Raw genomic sequence first — 14,684 nt, 5'->3', positions numbered from 1 at the left:
TAGAGAAGACAAGGGCTTATTTCACAAATCCTCACGTTCGCAGGGACCCACACCCAAAACCGCTAGATTTACACGTCTTCCCCTTTTACCCCGCATCACTCGTGTCCTCGTGTACTACTCGTCGCTTCGCTCCCGACCGCATCGCGATCAGTCACCTCCTCCTCCTCTCCGCCTCGCCGGAGATCAGACGAGGCGCCGCCGGGAGATGGACGCCTCCTACCGCCGCGCCGGCTCCGGAGGCGGCTCCGCGCCGCGCTCCGTCGAGGACATCTTCAAGGACTACCGCGCCCGCCGCTCCGCCATCCTCCGCGCCCTCACCCACGGTACGCTCCTGCGCTCTCGCCGTTCCTGCTTCCCGCCACGCCCCTGAGCGCCGAGACCTGACCCTATCCCCTCGCCTCGCTTCGCAGACGTCGAGGAGTTCTACGCGCAGTGCGATCCAGGTGAGCCCCTTCCCTCCCTTGCCCGCGCGATCTCTCCGCGTTGCGGCCCGCGATTTCGATTTGGGTACGGCGAGCTGATGCGGCCTGGGATTCGGCTTGGGTAGAGAAGGAGAACCTGTGCCTGTACGGGTACGCGAACGAGGCGTGGGAGGTGGCGCTGCCGGCGGAGGAGGTGCCTACGGAGCTGCCGGAGCCGGCGCTCGGGATCAATTTCGCGCGCGACGGGATGAACCGCCGCGACTGGCTTGCGCTCGTCGCCGTCCACTCCGACTCGTGGCTTGTCTCCGTCGCATTCTACTACGCCGCGCGGCTCAACCGCAACGAACGGTACGATTTACGATCTCACCCCCAATTCCGACTCTGTTTTTCCAGGTCCGATGCTTTTGTTGTTGCGGTTACTTGTTCCTTGTCAGTTTGTTGTCTCTGTTGATTGAGACATAGATGTTTCAAGGCATTTTCAGGAGTATTCTGTCAGTTGGAAGTGGATGTCTGATGATACACATGATGTGCTGTGTCCTCTGTTTGCATGTCATTGGTGTGCGTTGGGATTCAATACTTGCTTTGATAAGTACCAGTTCAGATTTGAGCCTTATGCGGAAGTTTTGTGGAATATACATTATTTTTCCGATTTCCGTTTGAGTTTATCCCATATAGCAATATGAGTTATACTTGTTTGCCTGTGATGTTCAATTGTTTAATTTAGTTGTGTGAATTAAGTTGTAATATGTTACAGAGTGACATTTTGGCAAATATCAGGGAGCGGCTGTGTTTATATGTGCTATAGTAAGCATAATTCTGAAGTTCTGAGCTTGCATGTGTGTTTGAAGTTTCATTCTTCCCTAAGCTGGTTATACTGTCCTAAGTACTGTTGTTTCTTCCTATGGAAAGATATGTAGGCACCTCCTAATCATGGTCATCAGAATGTTCGTGTGCTGCTGAGCTACATATGCCTCAGAAATGTTAAGATGAAGCATACCCACAGTTTTTTTTTCTTGGGGTCAATATGTGTTATGCAATTAATCCAATGGTAAACGAAGTCCCAACTATAGAACTATGCTATCAAACCCGAATGAACAAAATGTTGAATTGAATCATATACTGGGGTTCATTTGGTTTGAGGTTTAAAGTTGATTCCGTTGTGGGGAATGAATTTCTTCCATTGTGTATTTAGTTTATTGCAGCATAAAGATATGCAGGCAACTCCATGTTTCTTGAAAGACCTTTTACCCTGATCTTGATTTCATGATTTTTGGGGATTGAAACTTGTCTTCCTACAAACATTTTTGTTGGAAAAAGCACACAAGTGTGAATGTATGGTGTCTTTTGACTTTCACATCTTGTTACTTCATATTACATACAGACCCTCACCACATTTAAGCTCATCATGCCTTTTGCTGACACAGCAGCTAGTTTTTGCTAAGAAGTTACATTTGGAGTTGGTGGATGCATTTCTGATTATGGGGGGTTGCTTTCAGTACTCTAGTAATTGTTTACTAATCTTTCTACATAAGTATCTGTTGATGACCACGGCCAAATCTGTACTACCAACAATAACAGGGCCTTTTAGTTCCAAGCAAATTGGGGTAGGCTAGATGATGAAACCCAGTCACAGGAAAGAGCATAAAAAAGAGGTAGTAGTAAGAGGCATAGGTCAAAACTGTTCTAACTACTAACTAATTTGATTTGACAAGATTATTCTCTAAGGTTTGAAATTGTGCAGTCCTGTAGTATCTCACACGCAATAATACTGTCTTTATTGATGGTTTGTTAAATCCATTTATTAGTCTTCAATACTGAAAAGAAAAGAACAATGTTTATTCTCCCATAGGCAGTAATCACATATGCTTGAAGATTTATTTTTTTCTCAAAGAAGTACTGGAACAAACCCTCCTGATTATTTGTTGCAATGATACATAATAATGTTTGCTAAAAAGAGTTGCAACTTATAGATACTTACTTATTGTTGTCAATGCAAATACGGAATACACATGTAGTCACCAACTTTCTGTAAAACCTGCATCCACACTCCATATTGCATAAAGGACATGGATACTGTGTGGAACTTGTTTGGACCTGATGTAGAATAATACATCCTCATGCAGGTTGTTTCAAATAAGTTAACATTTTTTGTGTCGCAAATTTTGTTTACCTGTTTGTTTTGAATGCAAAGGTTCTTATACTGAATTTTTGCAGTTTATTATGCGGCTGATTGCTGATTAAAATCTGAAACAGTGGTGAATTGTGTTAACTGTGAGAGTTAACTGTATGAAGCTTTTTGGACCTAGCTGTTCATTCTTAAAGCCCTTTGTTCATTACTTCCATTTTTATACGTCTTTATTTCTATTTTGTAATCGAGTTGCAATTACTTTGTTTAAATTTTGCCCTTTCTGCGGTGTTAAACTGTCAGGAGCTAGCCCAGCGCACTCTGCGATTGATTGCTGGTCTGTATTGAGCCTTTAACAAAATTGTAAACATTGTTGAGTAACTAATAAACTCTTTCTTCACTAAAAAAATTGATTTGTTCGAAGTAACTTTTTGGTCAGTTTTATTCAGTTTTTTCATCTTCATGTGTGCAAAGCTAGTTTGAGTATATGACTGGCTTACATACTTGTGGAATTTCGGACTGTACTGTGTGCAATTCTGCAGTGCTTTCTTAAATAGCATAGCTTATTCTGCTCAACTCCTGTGCAATTTTGCCAAATTAAATGTATGTTTCAGCTACATTCATGATTTGGAAAACGTAGTGTGTGTTTTGATATTTCCAGCATTTGATTTGTTCTTTTCAGACAATACATGCCTCATTTGAACTAACTCTTTCATAGACCCTGGATATTTTTTAGAGTAATCAGTGACTAATTGAATTCTTATTTCTTTTGTACAATGATGAGTCTTGGAATCCTATTTGCCAAGTGAATTTACTTTTAGTTAGCAAGCCACTAAAAGCAGCCTTGCAATCCTATAGCTCTTGTTTTGTAGCGAAAGTGTGCCATTGTCTTTGTAAAACATTGATACAGTTAACTTTGGCTAGTCAATCATACTAAGGGCAGCTCCAGTGGTGGTTTGACTGGTGCAGTTCATGCAAGTCCAACAGTACTTCAATTCGACAGCAGCAGTGTTGAAATCGGTGGGTGGGACCCAGGCTGTAAATAAAACTAACTAAAGGACAGCGTTCTCTCTCCCTGAATGGCATTTGTGGATAGCTTTCATCTTTGCAGCTCATTTTTTTACTCGGCTTGGTTCGAACTGAAAACACTGTTTGTTTTTGCTCTCTGGCAGCAAGATTCAACTGTCACAGTGTGCTCTGTTCGTTTTTGTCATGTGATGATTCGATTATTTGTAACACGGGAGCTGTCCTAACGGATGCAATTCTGACTTGAGTTACAATAGAAGCTAAACATTTCATATTCCACTCTATGCAATTTGTACCTGTTAAAGTAGCAGTAATCCAGTAGCCAGTGACACAAATATAAAGGAAGTTGCTGTAGCATAGTAGCATATTGTTAACTAAAACAGATAAATAAATGCTCTTGTAGTAATGATTTTGTCTTCTCTTTAATCACTTTCTCTGTCAATCCAACAGGAAGCGTTTATTTAGCATGATGAACGAGCTGCCAACTGTTTTTGAAGTTGTCTCTGGTGGCGGGAAACAGTCTAGGGAGAGGGACAGATCCGCTTCCGACAACAGTGGTAGAAATAAACTGTCAGTGAAGGTAACAAGAATTTCTCACTGTTTTTACCACCTCTTTCTGTCTCATGTTATGACGTTGACCTTTCTCCTGCCTCTCCAGCATACAAGCGAGCCACGCATAGAAAATAACGCCAGTGAGCCCGACGAGGGCTACGATGAAGACGACGGTGACCACAGCCAAACATTGTGTGGGACTTGCGGTGGGATATACAGCGCGGACGAGTTCTGGATCGGGTGCGACATTTGCGAGAAGTGGTACCACGGCAAGTGCGTGAAGATCACCCCAGCAAAGGCAGAGAGCATAAAGCAGTACAAGTGCCCGAGCTGCTCAAAGAGACCTAGGCCACTGTAGCACCGTCCTTCGCGCTGGAGGACGGGCTTGGCGGTGGCGCCCCCCACCATAGATGGAAACCTGCACAAGCAGGAGGTCCGGAGTTTACTCCTTGTGCAAAGGTCAATGCAGGAGGTCCGGAGTTTACTCCTTGTGCAAAGGTCAATGCAGGAGGTCCGGAGTTTACTACTTGTGCAAGGTCAATACCGTCTTGCGATGTTTACTGTATCTTTTCGATTTAGCTTATATATGACTGACGATGGCGATGCTGATGTGAGGTACGATCACACATATTGATTATAGCCTTTATTGTTGTTTCTCCTTGCCCTGGAGTGAGTTAACGGTAGTCTGTATGTTGCCGGAAAAGGAAATAGGGGCAGTAAGGAAGCCTTTGTAATGTTCCTAAATGTGAAACGAGCAGCTTATGCAACAATAATCCGAGAGGTTTGTGTTAATATTTTACTCAGACCTGATGTTTTGGTTCTCCAGCCATGTCAGATTATTAAGCCATCACAGTGATAGTAAAAAGCAAACATTGTGATGGCTGCTTCGCATCTAGATAAGTTCGGTCCGAGGATTTTCTATTCAAGAATCCGCAACCTTACATGCTTCGGACGTGGAAAGAAAAAGAGTTGCACACCAAAACCAAAGAACCGCGAGTAACGTTCGGCTACTCAGCTCCCCATCACACTTGCATACAGCTGCCAACCACGAGAGACACAAACATATATAATAAAAATGCATGGGATCAATTTTGCTACACTTGTGTCCCTTCTGCTTTCGAACGGGGCAGTGGGTAAGAGTATGTTAGCTGCCTCGACTAGGTTACAAGACAAAAACCGCAACCATGATGAATAAGGTTTCTACGTGAACTGATTGGTGAAGATAAATTGAGCGCACCGCCAGTTACAGCTTGTAGACCGGCGTAATCCCGAGCAGCTGGAAGCACTGACGCATGACAACAGCCGTCGCTTGGCAAAGCAGTAGCCGGCTCGTCTCCTCCGGTGACCCAACTACCTGTTATGTTCAATGTAAAAATAAGACAGTGGTTTGATAGCATCAGATTTTCAGTGAGGCGCTGCTAAAGGGGGAAAGAGCGAGGCAAATGGAAAGACATATACCTGACAGTTGGTATAGAATTTTGTGAACATTTCTGATAGATTGTACAAGTATTCACACACAACATTTGGAAGGAGATTTGTGCAAGCCTCTTCAACAACCTGAAACAGATTACAGTGTGATAAAAAAAAAAGCAAACTGATGCACCTGGCTTAGATTTCAAGTAATTTCTAAGTTAAGTTAGACGGACACCCCAAAGCTACAGAAAAACATATTCGAGTAGCAAGGGGGAAACTGGAGTAGCAAGGGGAAAACATACGGCTAAAGATCCAAACACCCCCAAAATGTCCTAATTAACTAATAACTTATCGCTGGCATGGGATATCTGACTTCTAGAACCTTACAAATAAAATTCACTAATAGTAATAAAAGGTACCTCTGCAAATCGGATCAGATACAGCCCCAAGACGCGCTCATCTGGATGGTCAAGAGAAATGGCTCCGCTCTGAGAAGAAAGCAGTAAGAAATTCAAATCTCATGACTCATAGACAAGAGAACAGGACCTAAACCTGCACCAAACCAATTAAAAAAATCTGCACAAGTAAAAGTTACGCTTACCATTTTCAGCTCTTCCACATCCTTGTTGGATTTCCGAATAATGGAACAAATGCGAGCATGAGCATACTGAAGGTACACAGCAGTATTTCCCTGTTCAGAGAGAATGAATATCTAAGCATAATGACTAGTAACAAAAGTTTGCACGAAGATGAACTGAGCTCAAAATATGTGCAAAGCCAAGACTAGATAAAAGATAGACTGACTTTAAATAAGTGTTTGTATGAAGATGAACTAAGCTCAAAATATATGCAAAGCCAACATTAGGTAAGAGAATAGCAACTTCAAAAGGATCATTAGGAGCAATCTTCACACAGAAGGACCATACTTAATAGTAAAAAAATAAAATATGCTATAGAAACTAGATAAATTATCAGGATAACAAGACTCCTACACAGCCAATCATATGAATATTGAAGCCTAATTGTACCTTATCGCTAAGCATCTGTTCAAAACTAAATGTGTAATTGGTCAATCTATTGTTCTTCAGATCAGCATACCTGCAGTAAAAGTTTTACAAACATGTTACAATAAAGATTATCACTTAAATAGTTAGTTATTCATATTTAAATTCAAGACATGATGTATCTTTCAGAAATAAGATATATCAGTACATACTTCACAGCGCCATATCCAACTGCCTCTGAAGTTTGTTCTAATTCCTCATCCGTCCAGTCAACAATTTTACCTTAATAAAATAAGGATCATATTTAGCTGAAGGATAATTAAACAAAGCAAGGTTCCAAAGTACTGCAATTTACCATTTTCAGTGAGCCGCTGTAGTAGTTCTGATTTACTCCGAGATTTAGCCTCATCAAGCAGCTCTACCAATCGAACAACCTCAGTACTACGAGTACGGAAGCGCTTGCCATCTGACCCAAGAACAAGGCCAAATCCAACATGACTCGTTTTTGGATACTTCTTTTCCTTTGGATCTGGGAGCCAACCAGCCATCTTTGCAGCCTACACAAGACATCAAAAGATTCGATAAAAGCCTGTAAAGGGAAAACCTCCGCTTTGGTACTACTCTGTGCTTACATTGAAAAACATTTCGAAGTGCTGCTGCTGACCAACATCTGTCACATATATTATCCATTCTGCCTTCTCAACATTGAGCCGATACCTCCATAAAACCAGAGACAAAAAATGTTAAATCCACTAAGTATATTACAGTGGAATGCATCGCCCACAAAAATGCATTCAGTTTGCTTCCGTAGACGACGCTGAATGCAACCACAAAAGCACAACATATAGAACACATGTCAATCAGTATTTAGCACTTACCAAAGAGCAGCTAAGTCTGTCGAGGCATAGTTGAAGCCACCATCTCTTTTAACCACTATCAAAGGGATCTGATAACCTTCGATAAATATTACTTGAGCACCCTCACTCTCCTGGATCAATCCTTTGCTGCTCAACTCCGCCAACACTTGAGGTATATAAGGATTATAGAAACTCTCCCCCTGAAAGATGATGCACTAATTAGCTGCCTTGCTCTTCAGCATATCAAAGCATAAATTAGTGGCCTAGTCGGCTGCTCCAGTAGAGTGGAAGACAACATGAACATTAGCATTTAATAATACCAATAAACCATGTAAGTCTTTATGAATAAATTAAACGTGGCAGAAGTTAATGCAGCAAACATTGCAACATTTTTTTATTATAAAAGATGCATAGAAATGTTATTACAACAGAAACAAAACTGTTGTTAATGAAAAGTCCAGAAACTTAATACATTAATTTCAACTTGCACCTAAATTCTTTTGAGGATCAACCTTCTCAAAAATAGGGTTCACCTACTATGAAGTGTCATACCATTTCTTCAAGCTCCACATTTAGGCGTTTGTACACCAAGTCAAATTCGCTCCTGCTGATGTCACAAATCTTTTTCCATGCTTCTCGATATTTCTCCTCCCCTCCCTACAGGTAAATTACATTGCTTGGATGAGAACACACCAACCTTCCCAGACTCAACATCCAAGATTATCCACTCACCTGTAGCCGAACAACTCCTTGTTGAGCCCTCTCTTTAAACTCTTGATCATTGTCAAACCTATGCTTGGATGCTTTATAGAAAATCTGTGTCATAACCAAATTGAAATATGTCAGTCCAAATGGCAGGAACAAGGCATTTTGTCATATGCCAAAAGCGCAAATTTTGAGAAAATATTTCAAGGGATCCATTGATTTTGAAACACACTGGTATTCTGATAGACTACGAAAAAGGTAAACAGAAAACCAACTAGGAAGCAGGATACTGCTCAACTGAGAACATGAAGGTACGAACCAAAAAGCAAAATTATTGAACTGACCCCCTCACAAATAATGAGACACGCATTGAAGACAAATATAAGGGGCAGTGTAGTGGAATTCAGCACAATGCCACAATGTCATCACATGCTTCACTATTTATGCAAAAAGGGACAAGGCATAGACCACTGCAGCAACAATATTGTGCCTAAATTTAAGACACTGAATTAGTGACACGATCATTTGAATACAGTCGTTATTGAACAAAGACCTTGGGTGGTGTTCGGATATATGGTTCGAGTTAATATTTCATAGAAATTATCGATATTATCAAAAATAATATTTTTAATATATGATTCCAAAATGTAGCAGTCAATTTGGCATCATAATTGACTTAGAAAAGTACACAAATTCTCCGTTTCTTAACTGGAGGAGGTATTTCAATATTCTTCCAAGCATGTAGCTTTTACATGAACATCTAGGACCAAATTCAACCATCTTGACCAAATCATGCATGTTTTCTATGCAGGAGAGATAGGTAAATTCTAAGTAGGTTACAAAAAGTTGCGTCATTGCATTGAACAACACCTTACCTGGAGGTCACCAATGGCCTGGCTACCTATTTCTTGCCAATTTGGAAATTTTTCAAACAGATATTCTATGAGCATCCCAAACTGCATGAACAAACAGAAACATGGTAGTTAGTATGTGGCTCTAGACAGGAAAGCCTATATAAAGAGAGTTACACATATATAAAAATAGTCATAAGGTCAAGGCAAACAAATCAGATCACAAAAAAAAGGTGGAAACAAATTCCGGCATCAGGCTACAAAACAGAAAGCACAGAGCAGCAAACAATTATGCAGGTTGTTCAAGGTAGGAGGCATATAACTCAAGTAAAACAGCAACGGCAGAACCTGCCCATTCGGTGGCACAAAGAACAGCAGTACCGCACCAACTGAACCTTTTGGCCAATGAAGACATACAAAATTGCATATGTATGAAGCAATGATAGGCTACAGATTCCCTCAAACTAATGATAGGCTACAGAAGTAGGCATAGAGGAGGGTGAAACCGGAGAGAGTGGGTATTTTTCATAAAAACCAAGGACTAAAGCAGTTCAACTGTAGTACGTAAATTCATTTTGTTTCACACAAGTTTAAGTAATCAAATGTTTAGATTGCAATACAAGGCTTGTTACCTGTGTACCCCAATCTCCCACGTGGTTTCGCCTCAGAACATTAACATTTGAGAACTCAAACATGCGTGCTAATGTATCTCCAATTATGGTAGACCTTAAATGTCCAACATGCATTTCCTTTGCAATGTTTGGTGACGAAAAATCAATCACTGCCCTCTTTACTGGCAGAATAGGTGCCCAAGTATTAATACCATTGACGAGCATATCTTGTATTTTCTGCAATAATGTACATCATTGATACTTTGCAGGCATAAATAGTAGCATTGATAATACAGGCATATTTTACATATTAAAAGTATCAATCAAACCTTAGCAACCCAGCGGTTTGATAAGGTAATATTCACAAAACCAGGTCCAGCAACAGATGTTGACTCAATAATGTCAGAGGAAGGCAAGTTCTTTGCAATGGCCTGGGAAAATGTGAGGAGAGCAGTATGTTATAATAGCGTAAAAGAGAGTGAGCGTGAATGAAAAGGTGAAGTGTATGAGCAAGGAAATATTAGTTCCAAATCTGTAAGGCGAAAAGGTGGGACATAGAGGTGCAAATGAGTGCCCCTTAGGATATCCGCTGCCCCTCTTTAGTTCAAAAAATTGTACTAATTTCTCAAATTGAGCTCCCACTCTGAAAAATTAGTACAAACTTTTGAACTAAAGAGGGGCGGTGGATATCCTTAGGTGCACCTCTTTGCACCCCTAGTGGGACAGACATACACATACCTGTCCAATAGCATTAGGGTTTTTGAAACTGGTTCCAGATCCTTTAATCTTTGACCATAATCCCATAGCATTGTTGCTGCACATGGTTTAGGAAGAATCAATTGACAAGCACATTGAAGCAACATTGACAGCTAAATGACCAAAAATTGTATGTGTTATTGATGAATCAGGTAAAGCAATACGCCAACAACATACCACTGGTAGTCAGCAAACTTTGCTGAAACTTCAACCATCGGTTCTACCTCCACTTCAGGAACTGTAGCCCGGAGGGATGAAATGACCAGCCTGGAGAGCTGTTGCTTGACACTCCCAGCACCCTGCACAGTCAAACCAAAATTAAGCAGGGGAAAGCATAAAAGGTAAGGTATTCAATCGTCTGAACTTTGACGAGCCAGCAGATCAATACTCACCACAGCAGGTTCCTGCTCCTGGGCAGGAACGGAGGTCGAGGTCTCATCTCCCATGGTGGTGGTGCTGCAGGAGACCCGGAGAAGCCTGGAGGAAGAAGCTGCTCTACAATGACCTGGCCAGGTAGTCAATACCAGAGCAACAAAACAAGTCCAAATTAAGCAATCAAATAATCATAAGTAATCAAATTGAAAGCGTTACAAGTGCAATGTTCCAGACAGGGTATCCCAATCCGCTGATACAATCCAATCAAGCCTAGTGTGACCCTTGGTTAATTTGAAGCGGAATTGGCGATAAATCCTCAACTATTATTTTTTTGACCGAAAATCGCACGTGAACACTTACGTGACACTAAGAGGGTGTTTGGATCCACCTGCTAATGCCCCAAAATGCTAAAGTTTAGCACTATCCTATCCAAACGGGAGTGCTAATGGGGTGGACTAAACTTTAGCTCAAGACCCAAAAATTTAGCAAAAGTATAATAATTGCTAATAGGTGATAAAGTTTACCACTCAACTTTAGACCATCCAAACAGGGCCTAAGTGCAGCTGATGCGAAACAGATTGCAGAGCGCGAGACCCAGTTTACCTGAGCAAGTCTATGAACATTCAAACCCCGAGCCTCACTCGAAAATCCTCAGGGAACCCAGCCCACCCACTGCTCCTACCGGATTCTAACACCACCCGGACCACCAAACCCTAAACCCAAAGCCGCGTCACCGCCCAGACCGACCCTAAAATCGAAATCGGGGCCTAGCGACCGCGGCCGCTGTGGGAGCAGCGGATTCGGGGAGGGGAGGAGGGAGGAAACGGAGGGCGGGCTCACCGGAGCGCGGGGCGCGGGGCGCGAGCGGGAGGCGGAGACGGAGGCGCGCGGGGGTAGGCGCCGCCACTGCACTTGCTGCTGCCGCGAGAGCTCGCATCCTCGCCCCGCCCCGCCCCGCCCCGTCAGTTAAATACTTCCACCTCACGGTTGGTCAGGTACTCGGGTGGCGTGGAGGCGACCGCAGGAGGTAGCGTGGCGAGCGCGTCGCGAGGGTTTTTTTTAAAGGAAAATTCAATTCATGCCACCACAACTATGTGAAATTGGGTTTTATGTTCAAAATCATGCCACTCAATGGCATGGATTTCAACATGAAATCCAATTTCAAGAAGTTGGAGTGGCATGGATCCAACTGACCCTTTTTTTTGCCTTCGCATTTCCTTATCGCCTCGGTCCCGGGCTGTCAGCGTGGGGCGGCGGGTTTTGGGTTGGGCCCATAGTGCGGTCCACCGTCGATTCCAGCCGCATCGTACGTGAGCAAGCCAGATGCTAAAAAAAAAAAACGAGAGCAAGCCAAATCAAATTTTGGTAACGACAAATTTTGGCAACAACAAATTCAGGCAAAGCCAAACACAGGGCAAGAAAATAAAAGAAGTATTGGCATCAGACCTCCTTCGTCGGGCGACGATATCGTCGACCTGGTCTGACGTGGTGGAGAGAGTGTGCAAAACTTGCTGCGCTAGCTATTGTTTGATCGCTGGCGCATAGCATGTTTGACAAAAGCCGCTAGAGAGCGTGTTTGCCGAAGCTACACGTATCAAGAAGTGCTAAGAGAAGTTTTTATGTTGTTTATTGTCTCTGAGCTCCACGTCGGTTATCGACGTCGTCAAACTTATTTAAGGCGGGCCTCATGGCCAACGAAATCTAGGGTGGCGGCAAAATTTAGGAGACAAAACGCTGTGAATCTAGCATCATGTTTTATTTTTTTTATGGCAGCCGAACTAAAATTTGGAGTAGTAAAGTAAAGCACATCTCTAAACAAATCTAAAGCAACAAGTAATGCCGCGGGTGAAATTCCTTCGGCTTGGAAAGGTGGATTACTTTGGAAGTTATTACGATATATTCGATGTGGCATGTACAATGTATACATATACTCCCTCCGTTCCAAATTGTAGATCGTTTGACTTTTTCAACCCCAAATTTGACTACTCGTCTTATTAAAAAATTTGTGCAATATTTTTTTTTTGGCTTGCTTTATTAATACAAGTTTTTGAAGAATGGTTTAAATTTGACTATATTTGCATAAATTTTTTGAATAAGACGAGTGGTCAAATTTGGTGTCAAAAAAATCAAACGACCTATAATTTGGAACGGAGGGAGTACTTAAGATTGATGAAGTCACTATAAATGGCTCGCTATCAACAATAAGACCGTTTAGACCAATCTCAGTGGGAGTGTTATAAGAGTGTCATGGACATTAAATTTGCTAACATGTACCAATAGTATGAGGAGAGAGAAGAGAGGAGTATCATAAAATATGAGAGGAATATCATCACCATGACACTCCACTAGTATAGTTCGCAAGTTTTCAGTCTTGATAACTGTGTCGATGACACTCCTACTAAGACTGACTTTACCATTGAAAATACAACATCGTTAAATCCTAAAAGATTCGCTCCCATAGAGAGGAGAACCCAAAATCTAAAGCTCTTGAAACCAATGGGCTAAAGTCTTTTCGCATTAACATTATTACTAGAAAAGGCATAACAGTAGAGCTTAAAAACCCAGATAGGATTTGTTGGACCGGCCCAACAATCCGAAGATGGCACCAAACTGGTAAACTCCCCCAGGCATGTGACGGGGCCGAATGCTCCGCTCGTCCTTTTCCAAATCCCTACCTCTCCGTCTGCTCGGTGCTCGCTCCCCCAACAAATCCTTTTTTTTTTTGGAACGCTCCCCCAACAAATCCACTCACTCTCTCACACACTCATACTCTAGGTCACTCGCACTTAAACACAAACACACTCTAGAATGAATGCATATAATAAATGGCTTCATTTTTTGTTGGTTACGGAAATCATGATTTTTCTTGCATGTATTCATATTGATGTATTTAATTTTTGAATTTCATGTATATGTATTCTTAGGAGGTAATCAAAATAGATGTTTATGTATATAAAATATTATTTAATGGAACCATGTTATTATATGAAAACATGTCACTTTTGTTTAAGTATATATTATTACAGGTAAATGGCATGTGTAGACACATACACACTCACTCACACACACCTTCAAGTCCTTAGAAATTGTATATGGCTAATGCTTACCGTTATTTTACACAATTTGTATTTAAAATTTATTTCATTTCTTAATTATTTAATTTGTATTCTATTACTAGTTAAGATGAACTCGAGCGATGATAATGGTAATCAGTTTCTAATGGACATGATTGCCAGTGGTGTTCAAGCGAAGAACAAGCCGGTACTGCCAGCAATACGGACATATACCTCAATATGTCCAGTGAGGGAATTGAGGATGATGCTGATCAAGTCGAAGAAGGAATCGCGAATGATGCTAATCAACAAACCGATAATGTATATATCTAACATTTCATTCTTCAATATATTTATCTATATCTATACTTAAAAGTTGAAAGAATAGAAATCATTTCTCATCAAGTTTAGGCCCACCTTACTCCTCATGGAGACCCCACTTGCTAGCGCGGGAGGTTTGACTGGTGGTGTGGAGATCCACGATTTTAACGTTTCTAAAGTATTTCTGCCGAAATGCTAATATTTCTTGCAACAAACACTTTTGTTTACACACCTTTGTAACCACTTATTATTTTTCTTGTGTAACCTTAGCATGCATGGGGTATTGATCACGCTCAGAACTTTCCTTTCATGCATACGACTCACTAATTTCCTCCAATCACGATCAGAACTTTCCTTTCAAGCATGAGACTCGCTAATTTCGTACAATTTCTCCTTTTACTTCCTATAATTTCTAAATTTACTTTTCTTATTCACGTAGTGTTGATTAACTTCTAATTTTTGTTCATTTATTGAAATGGATTGCATATTCAATAAACAAATTACTTTTGTAGTAGACTTGATGCAATCTAGTTACTTATAAATATAATAATTTTTTAAACATGTGCATGTGGCACGTACGTATCCACTAGTATGTCAAACAATGTAGATAATG

The 14,684-nt window shown here is 41.3% G+C and overlaps 2 protein-coding genes across 4 annotated transcripts; one reads left to right on the top strand and one right to left on the bottom strand.

Annotated features, from left to right (window-relative positions):
• Positions 1–89: 89 nt before the first annotated feature.
• LOC120667297 (PHD finger protein ALFIN-LIKE 1) lies at positions 90–4,935 on the top strand. 3 transcript variants are annotated; one of them, XR_005672131.1, is made up of 6 exons: positions 90–323; positions 411–443; positions 548–770; positions 4,024–4,153; positions 4,223–4,558; positions 4,598–4,935. XR_005672131.1 is itself a non-coding variant. In XM_039947390.1 (5 exons), the coding sequence occupies exons 1-5, from the start codon at positions 206–208 to the stop codon at positions 4,481–4,483; spliced, it is 765 nt and encodes a 254-aa protein (XP_039803324.1). In that variant the 5' UTR covers positions 90–205; the 3' UTR covers positions 4,484–4,935. The 3 variants fall into 3 exon arrangements, 2 of the variants coding, with proteins under 2 accessions (XP_039803324.1, XP_039803325.1); XM_039947390.1 differs by having other exon boundaries at positions 4,223–4,935; XM_039947391.1 differs by having other exon boundaries at positions 123–323; positions 4,232–4,928.
• Positions 4,936–5,164: 229 nt separating this feature from the next.
• LOC120667295 (arginine--tRNA ligase, cytoplasmic-like) lies at positions 5,165–11,731 on the bottom strand. The gene is made up of 18 exons (XM_039947388.1): positions 11,538–11,731; positions 10,715–10,827; positions 10,500–10,621; positions 10,305–10,380; positions 9,896–9,997; positions 9,588–9,803; positions 8,980–9,060; positions 8,132–8,215; positions 7,952–8,056; positions 7,421–7,599; positions 7,175–7,259; positions 6,898–7,099; positions 6,755–6,824; positions 6,567–6,636; positions 6,140–6,229; positions 5,958–6,026; positions 5,584–5,682; positions 5,165–5,479 (listed from the first exon to the last, which is right to left on the bottom strand). Exons 1-18 carry the CDS (start codon positions 11,632–11,634, stop codon positions 5,369–5,371), a joined length of 1,971 nt encoding a protein of 656 aa, XP_039803322.1. The 5' UTR covers positions 11,635–11,731; the 3' UTR covers positions 5,165–5,368.
• Positions 11,732–14,684: the final 2,953 nt, after the last annotated feature.

Source organism: Panicum virgatum, chromosome 3N (assembly GCF_016808335.1).
Source record: "Panicum virgatum strain AP13 chromosome 3N, P.virgatum_v5, whole genome shotgun sequence".
Lineage (NCBI taxonomy): Eukaryota > Viridiplantae > Streptophyta > Magnoliopsida > Poales > Poaceae > Panicum > Panicum virgatum.
Note: the sequence above shows the minus strand (reverse complement) of the source record. Positions and strands in the feature narration are given on the sequence as shown.